At 33.9% G+C, this 15,173-nt stretch overlaps 1 protein-coding gene across 27 annotated transcripts in view; it reads right to left on the reverse strand.

Annotated features, from left to right (window-relative positions):
- The window catches only part of LOC123552894 (dynein axonemal heavy chain 5-like), a 172,653-nt gene that overhangs the window by 82,573 nt on the left and 74,907 nt on the right, over nucleotides 1-15,173 (reverse strand). For 21 of the 27 annotated variants that reach the window (XM_053541364.1, XM_053541349.1, XM_053541350.1 and 18 more), the window contains 13 exons: nucleotides 14,131-14,187; nucleotides 11,054-11,253; nucleotides 10,574-10,672; nucleotides 10,028-10,165; nucleotides 9,306-9,535; nucleotides 8,602-8,795; nucleotides 6,526-6,668; nucleotides 5,532-5,739; nucleotides 4,461-4,723; nucleotides 3,876-3,962; nucleotides 3,202-3,309; nucleotides 2,475-2,561; nucleotides 1,322-1,339 (listed from right to left, as the gene is read on the reverse strand). In XM_053541364.1, coding sequence (XP_053397339.1) covers nucleotides 1,322-1,339; nucleotides 2,475-2,561; nucleotides 3,202-3,309; nucleotides 3,876-3,962; nucleotides 4,461-4,723; nucleotides 5,532-5,739; nucleotides 6,526-6,668; nucleotides 8,602-8,795; nucleotides 9,306-9,535; nucleotides 10,028-10,165; nucleotides 10,574-10,672; nucleotides 11,054-11,253; nucleotides 14,131-14,187 — 1,832 coding nt within the window. The remainder of the gene's footprint in view (nucleotides 1-1,321; nucleotides 1,340-2,474; nucleotides 2,562-3,201; nucleotides 3,310-3,875; nucleotides 3,963-4,460; nucleotides 4,724-5,531; nucleotides 5,740-6,525; nucleotides 6,669-8,601; nucleotides 8,796-9,305; nucleotides 9,536-10,027; nucleotides 10,166-10,573; nucleotides 10,673-11,053; nucleotides 11,254-14,130; nucleotides 14,188-15,173) is intronic. The other 6 variants (XM_053541365.1, XM_053541366.1, XM_053541360.1 and 3 more) reach the window with 2 other exon arrangements.

Here is a 15,173-nt window from a genome sequence, read left to right on the forward strand (position 1 = left end):
ATCTGTTTGTTGTACAGGTGTTAGATCTCAAGATACAATTTATTAGAAACTGGTTTTGTTTGAAAGAACATCTTGTGTTGAGAAAATAATTTGGTCTTTAGGTGTCACAGAAGAGATTACACTGTAGTTTTTTTAATTTAAGAAGCATTTTGGGACTTTAAAACTGCAGTGTCTGAAATAGCTCAAAGCTACTAAACCAAACTATCATGATTTGAAATATGAGCCACGCCATAAGACCAATATAGTGCGTTTGCGACCAGCATGGATCCAGACCAGCCTGCGCATCCGCGCAGACTGGTCAGGATCCAAGCTGTTTGCTTTCAAAGCCTATTGCAATTAGAGAAACCATTAGCGAACAGCATGGATCCTAACCAGACTGCGGGGATGTGCAGGTTGGTCTGGATCCATGCTGGTCGCAAATGCACTATGTTGGTTTTCTCATGGCGCGGCTCAATTATGATTGTAGGCAAAATGTTTCTTTTCATCTAGCACATTTCTTCACAAGGACAACACTATTTATTCTAGAAAGTTATCTTGAACATAACTTTATACAAATCTACAATCTAAACAAAATCAAATAAGAATAAAAAAAAATAATATTCTGTTTACATCTAAAAATAATAATTCTTGGCATACGCCTAAAAATAACTTATTTGCTTTTCAATTTCTGATACAACATGACAGCTCTTTAATAAGCAATGTGTCCTCAATTGAAATCACAAAAAATTAACTGCATTTAGAGTAGAAAATACCTGATACAAAATGGGAGTCTGATATCTAATTTAAAATCAATATCAAGTACTTTGAAAATTCACCAAATTCCTGTTTCTACCCTGGACGTTTTTAGGACAGACTTTTACATTCAAAATACTCTTCAAGTTATAAAAGAGAAAAAACACTGTCATATAACCATGAAAATAATCATTAACGTCTTCCGAGATATCAGAAATTAAATACTGCTGAAACTCTTTTTTTTGTTCTCAAATTGTGTACAAATTATGAAGATAGAAACTGACATTAAATTTTAGAATGTAACAAATAATATCAAACAAGCAGTTGCAGAAAACTAGGCTGTGTAACATGGGCAAATTGCAATATAATTTGATATTGAATTAAAAATTGCTGTGCACATGGAGAAATAGTCTTCTCATTGATTCTGCATTACAAATGAATGCATAGTGCACACCATTACATGCATATTTCATCATTCAGTCAAACAAGCCCGTGCTTTTGTGATATACTAAATGCAAAAAGATATTTGTAGGTGATCATACATACGAAGAAGGGCAAAAAATAAAAGTAAGATAAGAAGAAAGAGCACCTTGGCTTCATCCTTTTCCTGTTCAAAGAGACGACAAAACACAAAATACTTAATTGGTGAGAATGTTTTGTCTTCAAAATTCATTTAATCTTTACAAAGGTCAGGTTTTAATTTAAGGTAACATTTCTTTTCTTTTTTCAGTTTTATGCTGCCGATTTGAAAACTTACGTGTACCACCGAGTTTTTTATAGTTTTTATAAAAACACGGTTACACCTAGTCAAATGTTCAACAAATAAGATGTACCATCAAACTCTATCTTAGACCTGAACGCAAGGTTATAAAAGTGACATTAGGATCAGTCCACATTCTAGTATCTGACTGGTTGATTTGAACTCAGGTCAAGAAACTGACAAATCACAAAGCTTAATTATGAGACATTATGAGACAAAGATCCTTCAGAAAATTAAAAAGAATATATGTATCAGAAAGTAACAAGATAATTATTTCGTGGTAAGTATTATTTTATAAGAACCTTACTCAATGCAAAATCTTGTAGATACTTAAGAAACAGAAACTTCAGATTTCATCTGAAAAAATCTACATCTGTACTGGCATTATGCTTTTAATAGCTCATTCTTATCTCAAAGTTTTCAATAGAAGATGAACAAAAGACCTATTTAATGAAAAATAATGTTTCTGTTTCTATTACAACAAAAGCTTACCTCATCCTTATTATGATGTAATTTTGTGAAAGAGAAACTTCAAACATTAGAACATGTTGATAAATGAGCCGCACCATGAGAAAACCAACATAGTGCATTTGCGACCAGCATGGATTCAGACCAGCCTGCGCATCCGCTCAGTCTGGTCAGGATCCATGCTGTTCGTTTTTAAAGCGTATTGCAATTAGAGAAACCACTAGCGAATAGCATGGATCCTGACCAGACTGTGTGGATGCGCAGGCTGGTCTGGATCCATGTGGTCACAAATGCACTACGTTGGTTTTCTCATGGTGCGGCTCAAATAAGAAGTGTGTCAAAACAGACATGAAAAAAAAATGAGGTGAAAATATTTCAAAGTGATATTAATATCCATACATTAGCTAAAATCTCATAAATTTCTATGTAAACAACATCTAAAATGACAAATAGGTTATCAATGGTGTGTGATATATTTCAATAAAAGATGAGAAGAGACAAGTAAATATCTTACATGTATTTCCTGGGGTGTTCTGCTGTCTAACCAAGCCTTGGCAATAGGTTTCCAACCCACCACATCTTTGTCAATATACAGTATACCCTACAATTATACAATCTTTTACACAAAATCTGTACAATTTACTAGAAAAATTATACCTTTTATGATTCTGTTTAAGATCTGTAATTAGAATATTCTCTACTTTTATCATTTTCACAACTTTTTCTACAATAATTCAGCTTCTATATAGATTATAGGCTACAAATGTATACATGTACTAGAAACTTTGATCTTAAGCATGCAAATAACTAGGAGTAACATGCAACTATAAAATAGTATGGTTTTTTAAACTGTCTATGGCATTTAATTTCATCCTCAGTCTCTCTAATTGAAGACTTTGAACATAGAGGGTTTCGGATTTTTTAAACCCAAAACTATGAATAAAACTATCACCTATCTGTAACAAACTGGCAAAATGCCAAATAACTTGAGCTCTTATGCACATGACCATCATTAAATAAAATATTTTTTCCAAGATGATTATAGGACATACAGTCAAACCCGTCTACAAGACCACCCTTGAGACAGATATAGGAAGTCTTCATTTACAAGAGCCTTAATTTACAGGTTAAAATGCACCATTAATGTGTAAATCTGGAAAGAAACAAGTGAATTTAAATCCAAGGTGATGTTTAAGTTCAGGTCTGACTGTACATTTCTTGTATCTATCCCCAGTACTTACACATCTAGCCACTGTGGATGGTGAAGCCTCCGGAAGTCTTGCTGTCTCAAAGATGATATTGATGTTGTCCGAGAGGAATAACTTGTCACCATTCCTTAGGTGTAGCACCTGTAACAACCAAGTTACTGAATAGATGAAGATTTAAAATATACAAGTAAAAGATAAAGCAAAGTCATTTGAACTAATAAAATGAGCCGTGCCATGGGAAAACCAACATAGTGGGTGTGCGACCAGCATGGATCCAGACCAGCCTGCGCTTCCGCGCAGTCTGGTCAAGATCCATGCAGTTCGCTAACAGTTTCTCCAATTCCAATAGGCTTTAAAAGCGAACAGCATGGAGCCTGACCAGACTGCGCGGATGCGCAGGCTGGTCTGGATCCATGCTGGTCGCAAAGCCACTATGTTGGTTTTCTCATGGCACGGCTCAAATGTATTCCAAATTTTTAGTTTTCCTACACAGAATAAGACATGACATGTTGAGGTGGAGTTGAGAAGGCAACTTTGTTATAGGCAGGATCTTTTTTGTTCCAGTATTAGTTTGAAAATAACATTATTTTCAAAGTCTATCGAATGTCTGATTAGAATTTTAGCATTTAGCAAAAAATTATTTTGAATGTATCATTTTGAAAGTTAAAGCTCATTCTAAGTCAGTGCAGTACAGTAGAGATATTTACCTTATCCGAGTTGAGGACACTGTTAAAGTTGTCTGCCCATCCAGTATTTAAGGGGCCATCCAGACACAACCAGGTCTTACTCAAATTCTGAAATAAACATTTCATTGAAAAACTTTCTGACAGCAAATATAATAGTAATCATTTGACATAAAAGTTATCAATTTTCATTCTTACACTTAACAGATCTGGATCTAATAAAGAACATTAAAAACTCATTGCAAGGATTGTACAAGAAAAGTTTATTCAATTCTAAAAACCGCTCAAACAAAGTTAGGTCTAAAGTCACAGTTCTAAGCAAATTTCATGAGAATCTTGGATTATTCTTGACATTTAAAGTAAGAATTTTGCAGAATTTGTTTTTGATAATTTTACAATAGTAATATCTGATTTATAAATGTTCTTTTTTTCCTAAAAACAAGAAATACTGTAATCAGAAACAAATTGATATATCTGCATGACAACTTAGGAGGGTGATATTTTATTTCCATTTCTATAAATGTACTTTAAGGTAACATAAACATAAAAGTCAATTTTCAACATATCCATGTGCTATATACAGTATATATAATAAGGATACTGTCTCACCCTGTTAGCTTTCTTGCAGGCATTTGTAAAGATACCGTCCACCCAGTCATTACTGGGCGTGAGGTAGCCAAACATCAGATCGGATTCATCCACTACCAGCGGGTTGATACGGATCAACTTGTGCATCTTCTCTGATGATGATGACCCCTTGCTCCCAGAGGAGACCCGTGACATGCTGGCTTTAGGGGCCGAGGACAGGGCATCAATAAGGGTCTGAATACAAGTGCTTTTACCACTGCCTGGTGGACCAGCTACTATCAAACCTGCATTAATCAACACAAAAAATATGATGAACAAAACAAGCATTCAAACAGCTTCAAACTTTCAGAAGCTTCCATAAATTTAAATAAGATACTGTATCTGAATATTTTTTCTAGATATTAAATTCATTGCCTTATAATATGTACCTCTTTCTGATTGGAGTTACACTAACAGTGACTATCACAGAACTAGTTGCAGAAAACTTCCCTCTAAGTAGCAATTTAGAAAAGCAGTTAAATGTCGGTAAATCAAATGTGCTCAATCAAACTGCTGCTTAAGTCAAAGTAAACACTTCTGTTTGTTTTCCTCAGTGTAACTTTAAAACTCAACATATTTCAACATATTTATTACTAAAGTAGATCCAAGACGATATGGAACTGGTGTGTACCCTCCCTTCTCTAACTGAATCCAGGAGCATACATTTTTGATTCCCCAAAGTTGCGACCAGAGTTCATTTTAGAAAAAAAAATTGTTTGTCAAATGTTATTTTATTAGAATATACAACTGCTGAAGTGGAGGGACCAGACAAAAGTTAAAACTTTAAGATCTAAATGTCTTTTTGAAAATTTATCCATTTTAAAGTGAAACTGTGTCTAATTTTTATGTCTAAATATGCATCAGACTGCACCATTTCAGAAATACTTTTTTTCTGAGGTGGCATACCCACAGACACCCTAAATTCCATGCCCCTTTAACCAAAATCCTTGGTCTGCCTCTGTGTTATATCTTTTTATGAATACAAAACAACTGGAGGGTGAAGTTTGTAAGTTTATTGTGTTTTGACTGTCAGCCAGGAGGCTATTCCCTTACCATGGTGTATACTGGACAGATTGTATAGCTGGTTACACTTGGAAAGCCATGGTTTATGGGGAATCAGACCACGTTCCTTGGCCTTTGCTTCTAATGCTTGGTCAATGTCAAACCCACGGGTCCGGGCTGAAATGGCACCTATAACAGGCGGAGGTTCTGGTAGGGCAGCAAATGTGTCCTTCACAATGTTTTTGAAAATCTGCATTGTCTACAAAACATGGAAAACAACTGTACATTTCAATTTCAGATTACACTTATATCTTACATCATTTTTTAAGGCACATTTTATACTTTATCAGTTTATGCAACAAGTAACACTGCAAAATAAAGATTACAAACTGCACACATTTATCATCTAAATTTAAATGCTTTTAGATGCTTGTTACAACTGCAATAACAAAGGCAATTATGTGTTGAAAATTTCATTTACAGTAGTAATACAAAAATGACGATCGGCAAATTCCATGTGATTTCGTATTTTCACTTGCTCTTTTAACATTCTCCAGATGTATTTATGTAGCTCAAAAAGCACATGGCTTTCTGTAAAAACTAGACAATGCCAAAACAATGGAGAATACATAATTAAACATACATTTCCTACAGCCATTACGGGTCCACTAACTTAACTTTGCATTAAGCTGACTAAGGTTCAACAGAAACATTTCTCTGAGATAAACATGACAAGTTGAAGAAATAAATGGAAATTGAGAGACAAATTACGAGTACACTTCATACTCATATTTGACAAACTGGAAAATGAACAACATAACATATGCTTGGATTGTTTTGTCATTATTCTATTGTCAATTTTGTATTTGTAATCTACTTGTAAATATTTTGTACATACTTTTGAGGCTCACTTGGAAGATTGGGCTTGCCTAATTGTGTTGCCTCACTAAATAAAGTCGTTATTATTATTATTATTGTTATTATTATTATTATACTTCAGGATCATAATCTATGTGTTAAACTATATTACAGAATCAGCAGTTACCTCTCCTGTCAGTCTTGGCGCCATGATTTCTTCAATGGTCTGTGCAACAATGGCATGTTCAACTTTCCCTGCAGCTGTCATAGGATTAGGTGTACCTGTCTTCCTGTGTGCCCCTGCTGCCATCTTCACATTGCCCTGAGTTACTGTAATAGATACATACAAAGTATAATATACATCTGTTCAAGTTCATATCTCATGTTCAGTGATGCAATGGCTACCACTTACTATTACGTTAGAATTTTGAAATTATTAAAGGTATATTAGACCCAAATTTTGTATCTGAAGACATGAACAGTTACAACATACAGTTAATGTAAAATATAAAGTTAACAAGTTAATGTGTGTTAACAGCACTATGTATTAGATTTATAATAGTACACACTGTACATAGCTAAACAGAGTACACTGCTAAAAACTGGAAGTTTTTTAACAATCGGCTATTACTCCATGACAGTTAATTATGAATGTAGCTATACAGACACACAATTAATTTACAATTTTAGTAAAATTTAATACCTCTGGTGAGGATTTTCTACATATGAAGTAAATACCTAAAGATAAAATATTTTAGTGAACGATGGCCATTGGATATCTTTAAAAGGATAGATATTCAGGTGAATTTCCAACAAGTAGACAACTGATTTATTTATACTATTTCATGTAGACAGTTAAAGGAAACAGAGAAATGTTGTTTTACTGAATTAAACCTTCCTACCATAGTTGCTATACGACTATATCTGCAGTTTTGCAAACATTTGAGAAATCATCTCTTATCTTGTTCATGGTAAAAATAAGAAACATGAAAATGAAAAGTGGCATATCACATTTTATAGCAATTTTCAGGGGTAATCCTAACCTTGCATACATAGGACAGTTAAGAAAAATTATTAAAATTATGCGCAAAAAGATAATACATCTTTTTTAACTAAGCATTTAAATGAATATCATTTCTGTAATAATCAATAGGATAAATTTTTCATGCACTATTCTAGCTGTACAATTATATCTTTTTAAGAACAACAAACAACCAAGTAAGAAATCAACATTTGTCAAGAGCAAAGTGCCCTAGCTGACAATTAAATCCATGGCTGAATTCGTTCTGATAGAGCAATCATCTATGAATCATTTTTCACAGTTCAAATAATTAGGATGATCCTTTATATCTACTTTTTCACAGCCTAGAGAATTATTTCTTCTTACAGTCAAACAGAACTGAAAATGCATTTCGAATGAAAAAGCATATAAATTAAGAGACTTAATCAAATGTTCTTATATCTGTGACAATCTGCAGACAAGACCCCTTGTCCTGCACAATTAATCAGTGGCTGGGTTAAGGAGCTGGTTTGGTGGGCCACCTCCTATTGCAGAGGTTTTGTTTTTAAAGAAAACTTGTTGTAACATGAATAGGGCCATTTTCATGGCTTTCAATTCTTTTTTCTGTGAGATAAAGATCTCAGACTATGACATGTATATCGTTGTTTCATCTAAAAATAATATATTTGCTTAGAGATCTGAAACAGTGGGCAAAAAAATGCCAATTAAAACTTTAAACAGAATTTATCAAAAAAACTTTGATGCACATGATAAACAGAAACTAGAGATATGAAATAAAAATAATAAATGGATATAAAACATGAAGCAAAATGTGTATAACATACGAAGCAGTATGCGTGATCCCCCTTGAAATAAACGTGTGAATATTATCGTCAAATCATTTTAAAGAAATTACTAACAGACCTTATGTTATAATGGCATCACTCGATACTTTTAACATGAAGCAGAAGAACAAACATATACTTATTCAAATATTTCATATTTTTATATTGCCAGTATGATTTCCACCTATACATTCAAAACTGTAAATCTATTTGAATTTCATGAGAATATCACAGTTGCTTCGGAAACCACACGGCCTTTATCACCATTCCGGCTGTTCTAATTCACATACAACTATTCAGTCGGAATACTGAAAATAATTGACTGATGATCAATTCTTGCCATTGCTTGTCAAAATATTAGGGTGGCAACTGTCTCCCCTTCAACCCTAGGCTATAACGTTTAGTAACAATACTGTACCAGTTGAGCTTTGTTGAGGTAGCACTGGTCTACTATCCGAAGCCTGACTGTTAGATCTCGATGTCTCCTCTTTTCCTTTCAGATCTAACTTGTCCTGAGTTTTCTCATCCCTGATGTATTTCCGTTTCATCATAGCTTTCTTCAGCACCCCAACCAGGGCCTCCACACTGAAATGGTGCTGTATCTGTGCTGGCCTGTAAGAAACAATTTTCATGTCTAAAATAGGTATAAATTATTGAACTGCTCATCTTACCTGAATATTTATTTCTAGAGACGCCTTTGTGCAGCAGGTAAGGATCTTAATGAATCTGAGAAATACATGAGAATGGATAAATTCTGGTCTAAGAGAAAAGTCTGCTTAGTTCATGATGAGGAATCTTTTATGTATTATTTTTTCTGTTCTTTGCTCTGACCTGCAGTGCATTAAATTCTTTAAGCAAATATGACAAATATATAGACAAAGTTTATATAGTTTCAAAGGCGTAAAAAAAAAATGTCGTTTAGTCAATGGACAATATCGTAAATACATGATGGATCCACAGCATCTAGTTCATTAAGCTCATGTTTAGTATACTTAGTACCTTCTGCTCAAAAATCTAATTTAGTTGATATGTCTACGTAATTTATATAAATGCTCAGCCACAAAACACTACATTTGACTATAAATAAAATGCATCTAAATAATTGATGTTGTGAATACTTACAGTTGATCCTTGGCTAGTTCTGATAGAACTTTAAGTCTTGAGCCTAGCACTACAGGTGCCTTGAACCCTAGAGCTGCAGACTTGGCTCGCATGATCATGCCCATGTCTGGCTTGATGACAGACACAGGTCGGAACAGCAGACGGATATCATTGGCTAGCTGGGTGGATATAGGCGTGGTGTCCGACAGGTTGATGGTCATGTGTACTGCTGTACTTCTCTTGATAGGAATCTGTAACACATTTGCACAATGTTGGTGGTTTCGCTTAAAATATTTAAAGTGCTGACCAGAGTATATCTAATTTGTAAATTCATAAAACTAATCTGTATATTCACACAATGAGTGTGGTAGTATATAAGGCTAGTGATTCTTCATTTAATTAGCATTGTTGTGAACAACAAAGAAGCTAGATTTTTCTTCATACAACAAATATAGAATGATCAAATCCTAATTGACAAAGACCTAATCAGACATAAATTTCATTACAAAATAAAAACTTAAGACAAACTCTAAAATCCTTCATTTTTGTTCATTTTACAATCAAGCAATTCTACTTGCAGGGAGACAGACCTTTCACTTGTATTTTTTTAAAACTATGATGAAAATATCCAAAAGATTTTGGAAATAATTAGGCACTCCGAAATTTGCCTAAATTGCAAAATGCAAAATAATAGATTTACCAGCAGTTCCTACCCATGTCCATGACAGTTCTATAAAAATTACCTCTTGTCCATCTGTAAGAGTGGCAAATGCATGTCTGGCTTTGAGGGCAAAGGTGACAGCTTCAAGGTGCTCAAACATGACAGCCATTGCAATCCTGTCCAGTGCCTGAGATTCATCAAAGCAACACCAACAACCATCCTGGATACATATATTATAAGCATATGAGTAACTGTCATCAATTTTTCTTAAAATTATACATCATGATTTACTGATTCAATGTTGTTTCTTTTTTATTATTGTTGTTCTTTTCTTTTTCAAACTATACAGATTTATTTAATGCTTTACAGTGGTTTATAAAGGCAGATTTCAAAAGTTATCCGATATAATTTCTTTGGTACAGCATTTTACTTGAAAGCGGCATAATGATTGTCATATCCTTACCGAGTTCAGTGTGATGCTGACCAGCAACCCACTTCAGCTTCACATCCTCAGGTTCCAAATTATCCATAATATTAAACTACATTTTTGTAAACATTAAAATTTCAAATGAGATAGAGTCTAAATGAGTTATAATCTGCAAAATGGATGACAATATTGAATAGTTACCATTGCAGTGCCTTGGATGATCTTGGCTAGAGAGGTTGGGTCTGTTTGTTCTGAACACTGGAATACTCCTAAAAACTGACCTAGAACATTGGCCAATCCCTGTAACAGAAAAACAAAACCTCAATAAACTCAAACAGAACTTTCCTAGATACTTCTCTTCAAGATACTGTAACCTTTTCCTGAAAGTAACTGCGGAATTCTCCATATGAATCTCACATTTGAAAATGAATGTTTCATATAAAATGTCTTCTATCAAATTATCAAAGACAACATAAGCCTTGCCTGGGAAATGAACTCACAGTCATGGATAATATCTATCAAGCTTCCCATGTGGGCCATTCAACTGCTTTCGATTTGAAATATATCTATTTATTTTATCTTTTAAACTTGTAATCCGCAAGTTCATGTCTCAACAAAATAGCTATTTTCACTCAAACCATGAAATTCTATGCCCATGAAAAATTGCATCACTTTACACACCTTTACAGTTTCTGTTTTGCCAGCACCAACTGGTCCTGTGACAGCACTGCCCTGGTACCTCTGTAGGGCCTGTGACATTGTTAAGAAACATCTCTCTGTGACTGGTGTAAGGGCCACACCAGAATTCATTCCATAAAACTCATTGCCATATTGGTATGAGGTATCTAATATCCATATCAGAGGTTCGTATCTTTCTTCAGCTGTTGAGAAGGAAATACACAACAGTTACTGTCAGTTCTCTTGCACCTAATACCTTTTCAGTAGTATTGTTTTTCATCAACGCTTTGCTCAAATAAATCTTTTTTTTTTACATTTCAAAAATGTCAGCAAAATAAATCTTTCTAAAACATATACTAACTAACAAAATTTCTCTGTAAAATATTAACATCAATATTAATAGAGACATTTTCTTGTGTTCAAACCAATCAAACTAGGATATATTTATTCAATAGTTCTTCACTCTTACCCTCCCCCGCACCCCTACCCCCCAAACAAATTGCAGGAGACATGTATATCAAATGGATATTATATAATACAAGGTTATAAATAAAGTATATGAAGTGAAATCACTTGATATATAGTGTATAAAAATATGAATATACCAATTTTTAATACAGTGCACCAATAAATACAATCATTATTCTTAAAGCTGAAATTTCTTCTTAAGAACATGATAAAAAGTTGATAAGATCTGTTTTTCTAGAATTCTACCTCTGTTTATAGAAAGTAGAAATACATACAAGATGGGCATAGTGGCCCTAAGTCACTCACTTGCCCTTGTTTGAATATAGGAATGACACACTGATTCATTAATGGTAACAACAATGTACAGTATAAATCAACTGCCCCAAAAGGAGTCAAGTGCTACCATTATGATCAAGTTTCATGCAAATTCACAAAGCAGCTCATGAGAAGTCATTTAAATGTTTCTTCCCTACTGATCAGCAATAGGGCCATGAGAAGAAGTTGTTTAAAGGTATTTCTATTTTTAGCTTAAGTGGCCATTAATTAAAAAGCCCAAGGGCCACTATTCGTCAAATTTTTAAGAGGACCTCATAATAATCCTACAGTGCATATTTGATGAAAATCTAGCAAGAGATTCATGAGATAGAGCTGTTTAAAGATATTTCTATTTCTACCTCTACCTCAAGAAGCATTTTAAAATAATCTGGGGGAGGACCTTATAATAATGCTGCAGACAAAATTTGATGAAAATCCATCAAGAAATTCATGAGAAGATATTTCTTATTTTTGCCCTTAATAGTGGCTGTCTCAGTGCCACCCATTAAATCAAACGTTTGAGAGGACCTCATAATGATCCTACAGGCAAAGTTCAATTGAGATCCATCCAGGCATTTATAACAGGTAGTAGTTAAATGGTATTTCAGCTTTTTGTTTTGTATTTCAGGTATTTTTAGCTCCAGTGGCCCCTTAAAACGGCTGAATGCCCCAATTTAAATGTAACTGTGAGCGGACCTTACAATAATGCTACAAATCACCATCTAACAGTTTATGAGAAAAAAGTCATTTAAAGGTATTTCTATTTTAAGCTCTAGCTGCCCATATATAAGGAAGTGCCCCCATTTGAGCAAATTTTGGAGAGGACCTTATAATGATGCTACAGACCATGTTTCAATCACACAGTTCATGAAAAGAAGTTGTTAAAGGTTTTTCTATTTTTAGCTCCAGTGGCCCCTAAAAGGAATCAGTCAGAACCATATAAACAAATTTGAGAGAGGACCTTGCCAGGATTAAACAGATATAATCCAGCATCTGTTTCAGAGAAGATGTTTGTGTAAGGCCAACAGATGCTGGATAATGGACTCCAGATCAACCACCTGAACTAATAACTCACCCTGAACCTTTGGTTCAGGTGAGCTAAAAACTACTAAACAATAGCTAATTATAACTTTTTTCCCATTTTATTTCTGGATAAATATAGATATATCTATATATATTTTTTATGTATTTTTTTTTTCACACAGTTCATTTCACGACTATACAAATTTCATAAATATGAATTACAACTAGCTAAATTCATCATTCAGTTTCATTCGCGGTGTCGGTACTGCTGTCAGCGAAGTCATATAAATCATATAAATAATTGAAAATGAAAAATAAAAATGTGCTCGCTAATGGGCTCGAACCAGCGATTTCCCGCATTCGAGCCAAATGCTGAAACCACTGAGCCACAGATATGATCGATGAGAGTGTGTTTCACTTACAATACTAATAATGATATTTAGACACTTTACCAAAATTTCTTTCCGTAAAACATACGGACAGCACTGAAGTTGGGCCGAATATTAAAATATCGAATGCACAGAGCGTGTAATGTATGCATATTTGACAGGTTAAACAAATAGTAGAAGTGAGTAATTTTAAGTTCTCGGAAAGAAATCCCTATGTGCAAAAAATAAAAAATATTAGGAAAACTATTCTAAATATCTATGCTATCTTTTAAAAGACCAATCATCCAGATTAATAAATATTCCACCAAAATATAAAAATAGGGGAAAAAATAGAAATAAATATAATGCAAACTGGTGAGAAAATAGAATTATACAAGAAGACCCAGATAACTCTGGCTTGCTCACCTTTGAGAGACTGTGCAAAGTTATATCCTATTTACCTGAACTAAAATGGCCAAGATATTTTAACCTCAATACATAATTCTTAAAATGTTAGAAACATTTCTAATGTCAAAAACAGATATGATCACCTAGATTTAACAGTAACACATTGACTGCTTTGAAATATTCCATTAAAATGAACAAATGGTAATCAAATTTTTCTTGAAACTATTTATTAAAAGGATGAAAATTACGATATTGATTTCTGTAAAATATGAAATAAGACCAATATTTAAATCAGCTTTTGCAAAAGCTGTAACTGTTAAAGAAACCGTTCACCAATGTTTGGTACAAAAATGGATTACGGACATATCATGATCACAAAATCTCCCACAGTGAGCTAAAAACATTCTAGTATTTCTACATATCAAAGCTATTCTAAATATATCTCTAAAGCAAAAAAGTCTGTGGGATAGTATGTTTTTTTGTGTGCTAGTTCCTTACACATTTCTGGCGAGTTGCTGTTACTATCTCTACTACAAGCAGGTAACACCTCGTCCACTGAGATTGCAAAATATCAAATAGAAAACCTACAGTTTAGAGCTATTGCAATACTATATATCTATAAAAAGCAATAAAATGTACATAATTTCACCAAATCTGAGTTTACTTAATTGTTACATTTTAGCATTGTTTGAAAACTGTAACTACTAGGCAGTTTGCTTTTTTTCATTTATACACCTGCTAAATTTGTAACCACAGCCTCAGTATGTGAATTGCCCAAAAGTGTAAAGTCACAAAAATACTTAAGTTTGTTAATTGACTTAAGTATGTTAATTTCCTTAAAGTTTTAACAAACTAAAGTATTTTCGTGGGCCTGGATTGTTAATTATTTTCGGGGCCTGGATTGTCAAGTATTTTTTGGACCTGCATTGTCAAGTCTAATGGACAATTAACTACATTTATCAGCTCATAGAGGACTGGATTCTATAAGCAAATCTTAAACTTAAGCCTGCTGGCGGCAAGTGATTTTGCCATCATGATCAGTAAAGACCAAGATCAGCTTGCAGGTCCATGCAGGCTGCATGGTCTGCACTGTTTGCTATTCAGTCAGTAAATCTTCAGTGAACACCCCTTCGAATAATATGTGGTGCTGCCTAAACTGAATGCTGGACCAGTCATTTTAGAAATTCAGCACTGTAAAGGTTAAACTTTTAGGAATCTGTTGAAGTTTGTGGCTACAAAATTAATCACAAGTGTCCCATAACTACAGTTAAGCACCAATACACAATTTTTTTTTAGAGTTATAGGGAGGGAATGCATATCAACCAGTTCGACAGTTAAGTGTTATGCACATCTTCAAGCAAATATTTAAATTTTCTAATGAGTGTAAACATAAAACCTAAGACCTCCTGCCAGTAGATTTAAGTATGCATGCGACCAAAAAGTCTGCAAACATGACACTGTGCCAAGTGCTCCACTGTATGCACTGCCACCTAACCTATATATAGTATACAGAACCCATTTGTTTCTAGGCATTAAAAACA

The sequence above is a fragment of the Mercenaria mercenaria genome, chromosome 4 (assembly GCF_021730395.1).
Source record: "Mercenaria mercenaria strain notata chromosome 4, MADL_Memer_1, whole genome shotgun sequence".
In the NCBI taxonomy this organism is placed as follows: domain Eukaryota; kingdom Metazoa; phylum Mollusca; class Bivalvia; order Venerida; family Veneridae; genus Mercenaria; species Mercenaria mercenaria.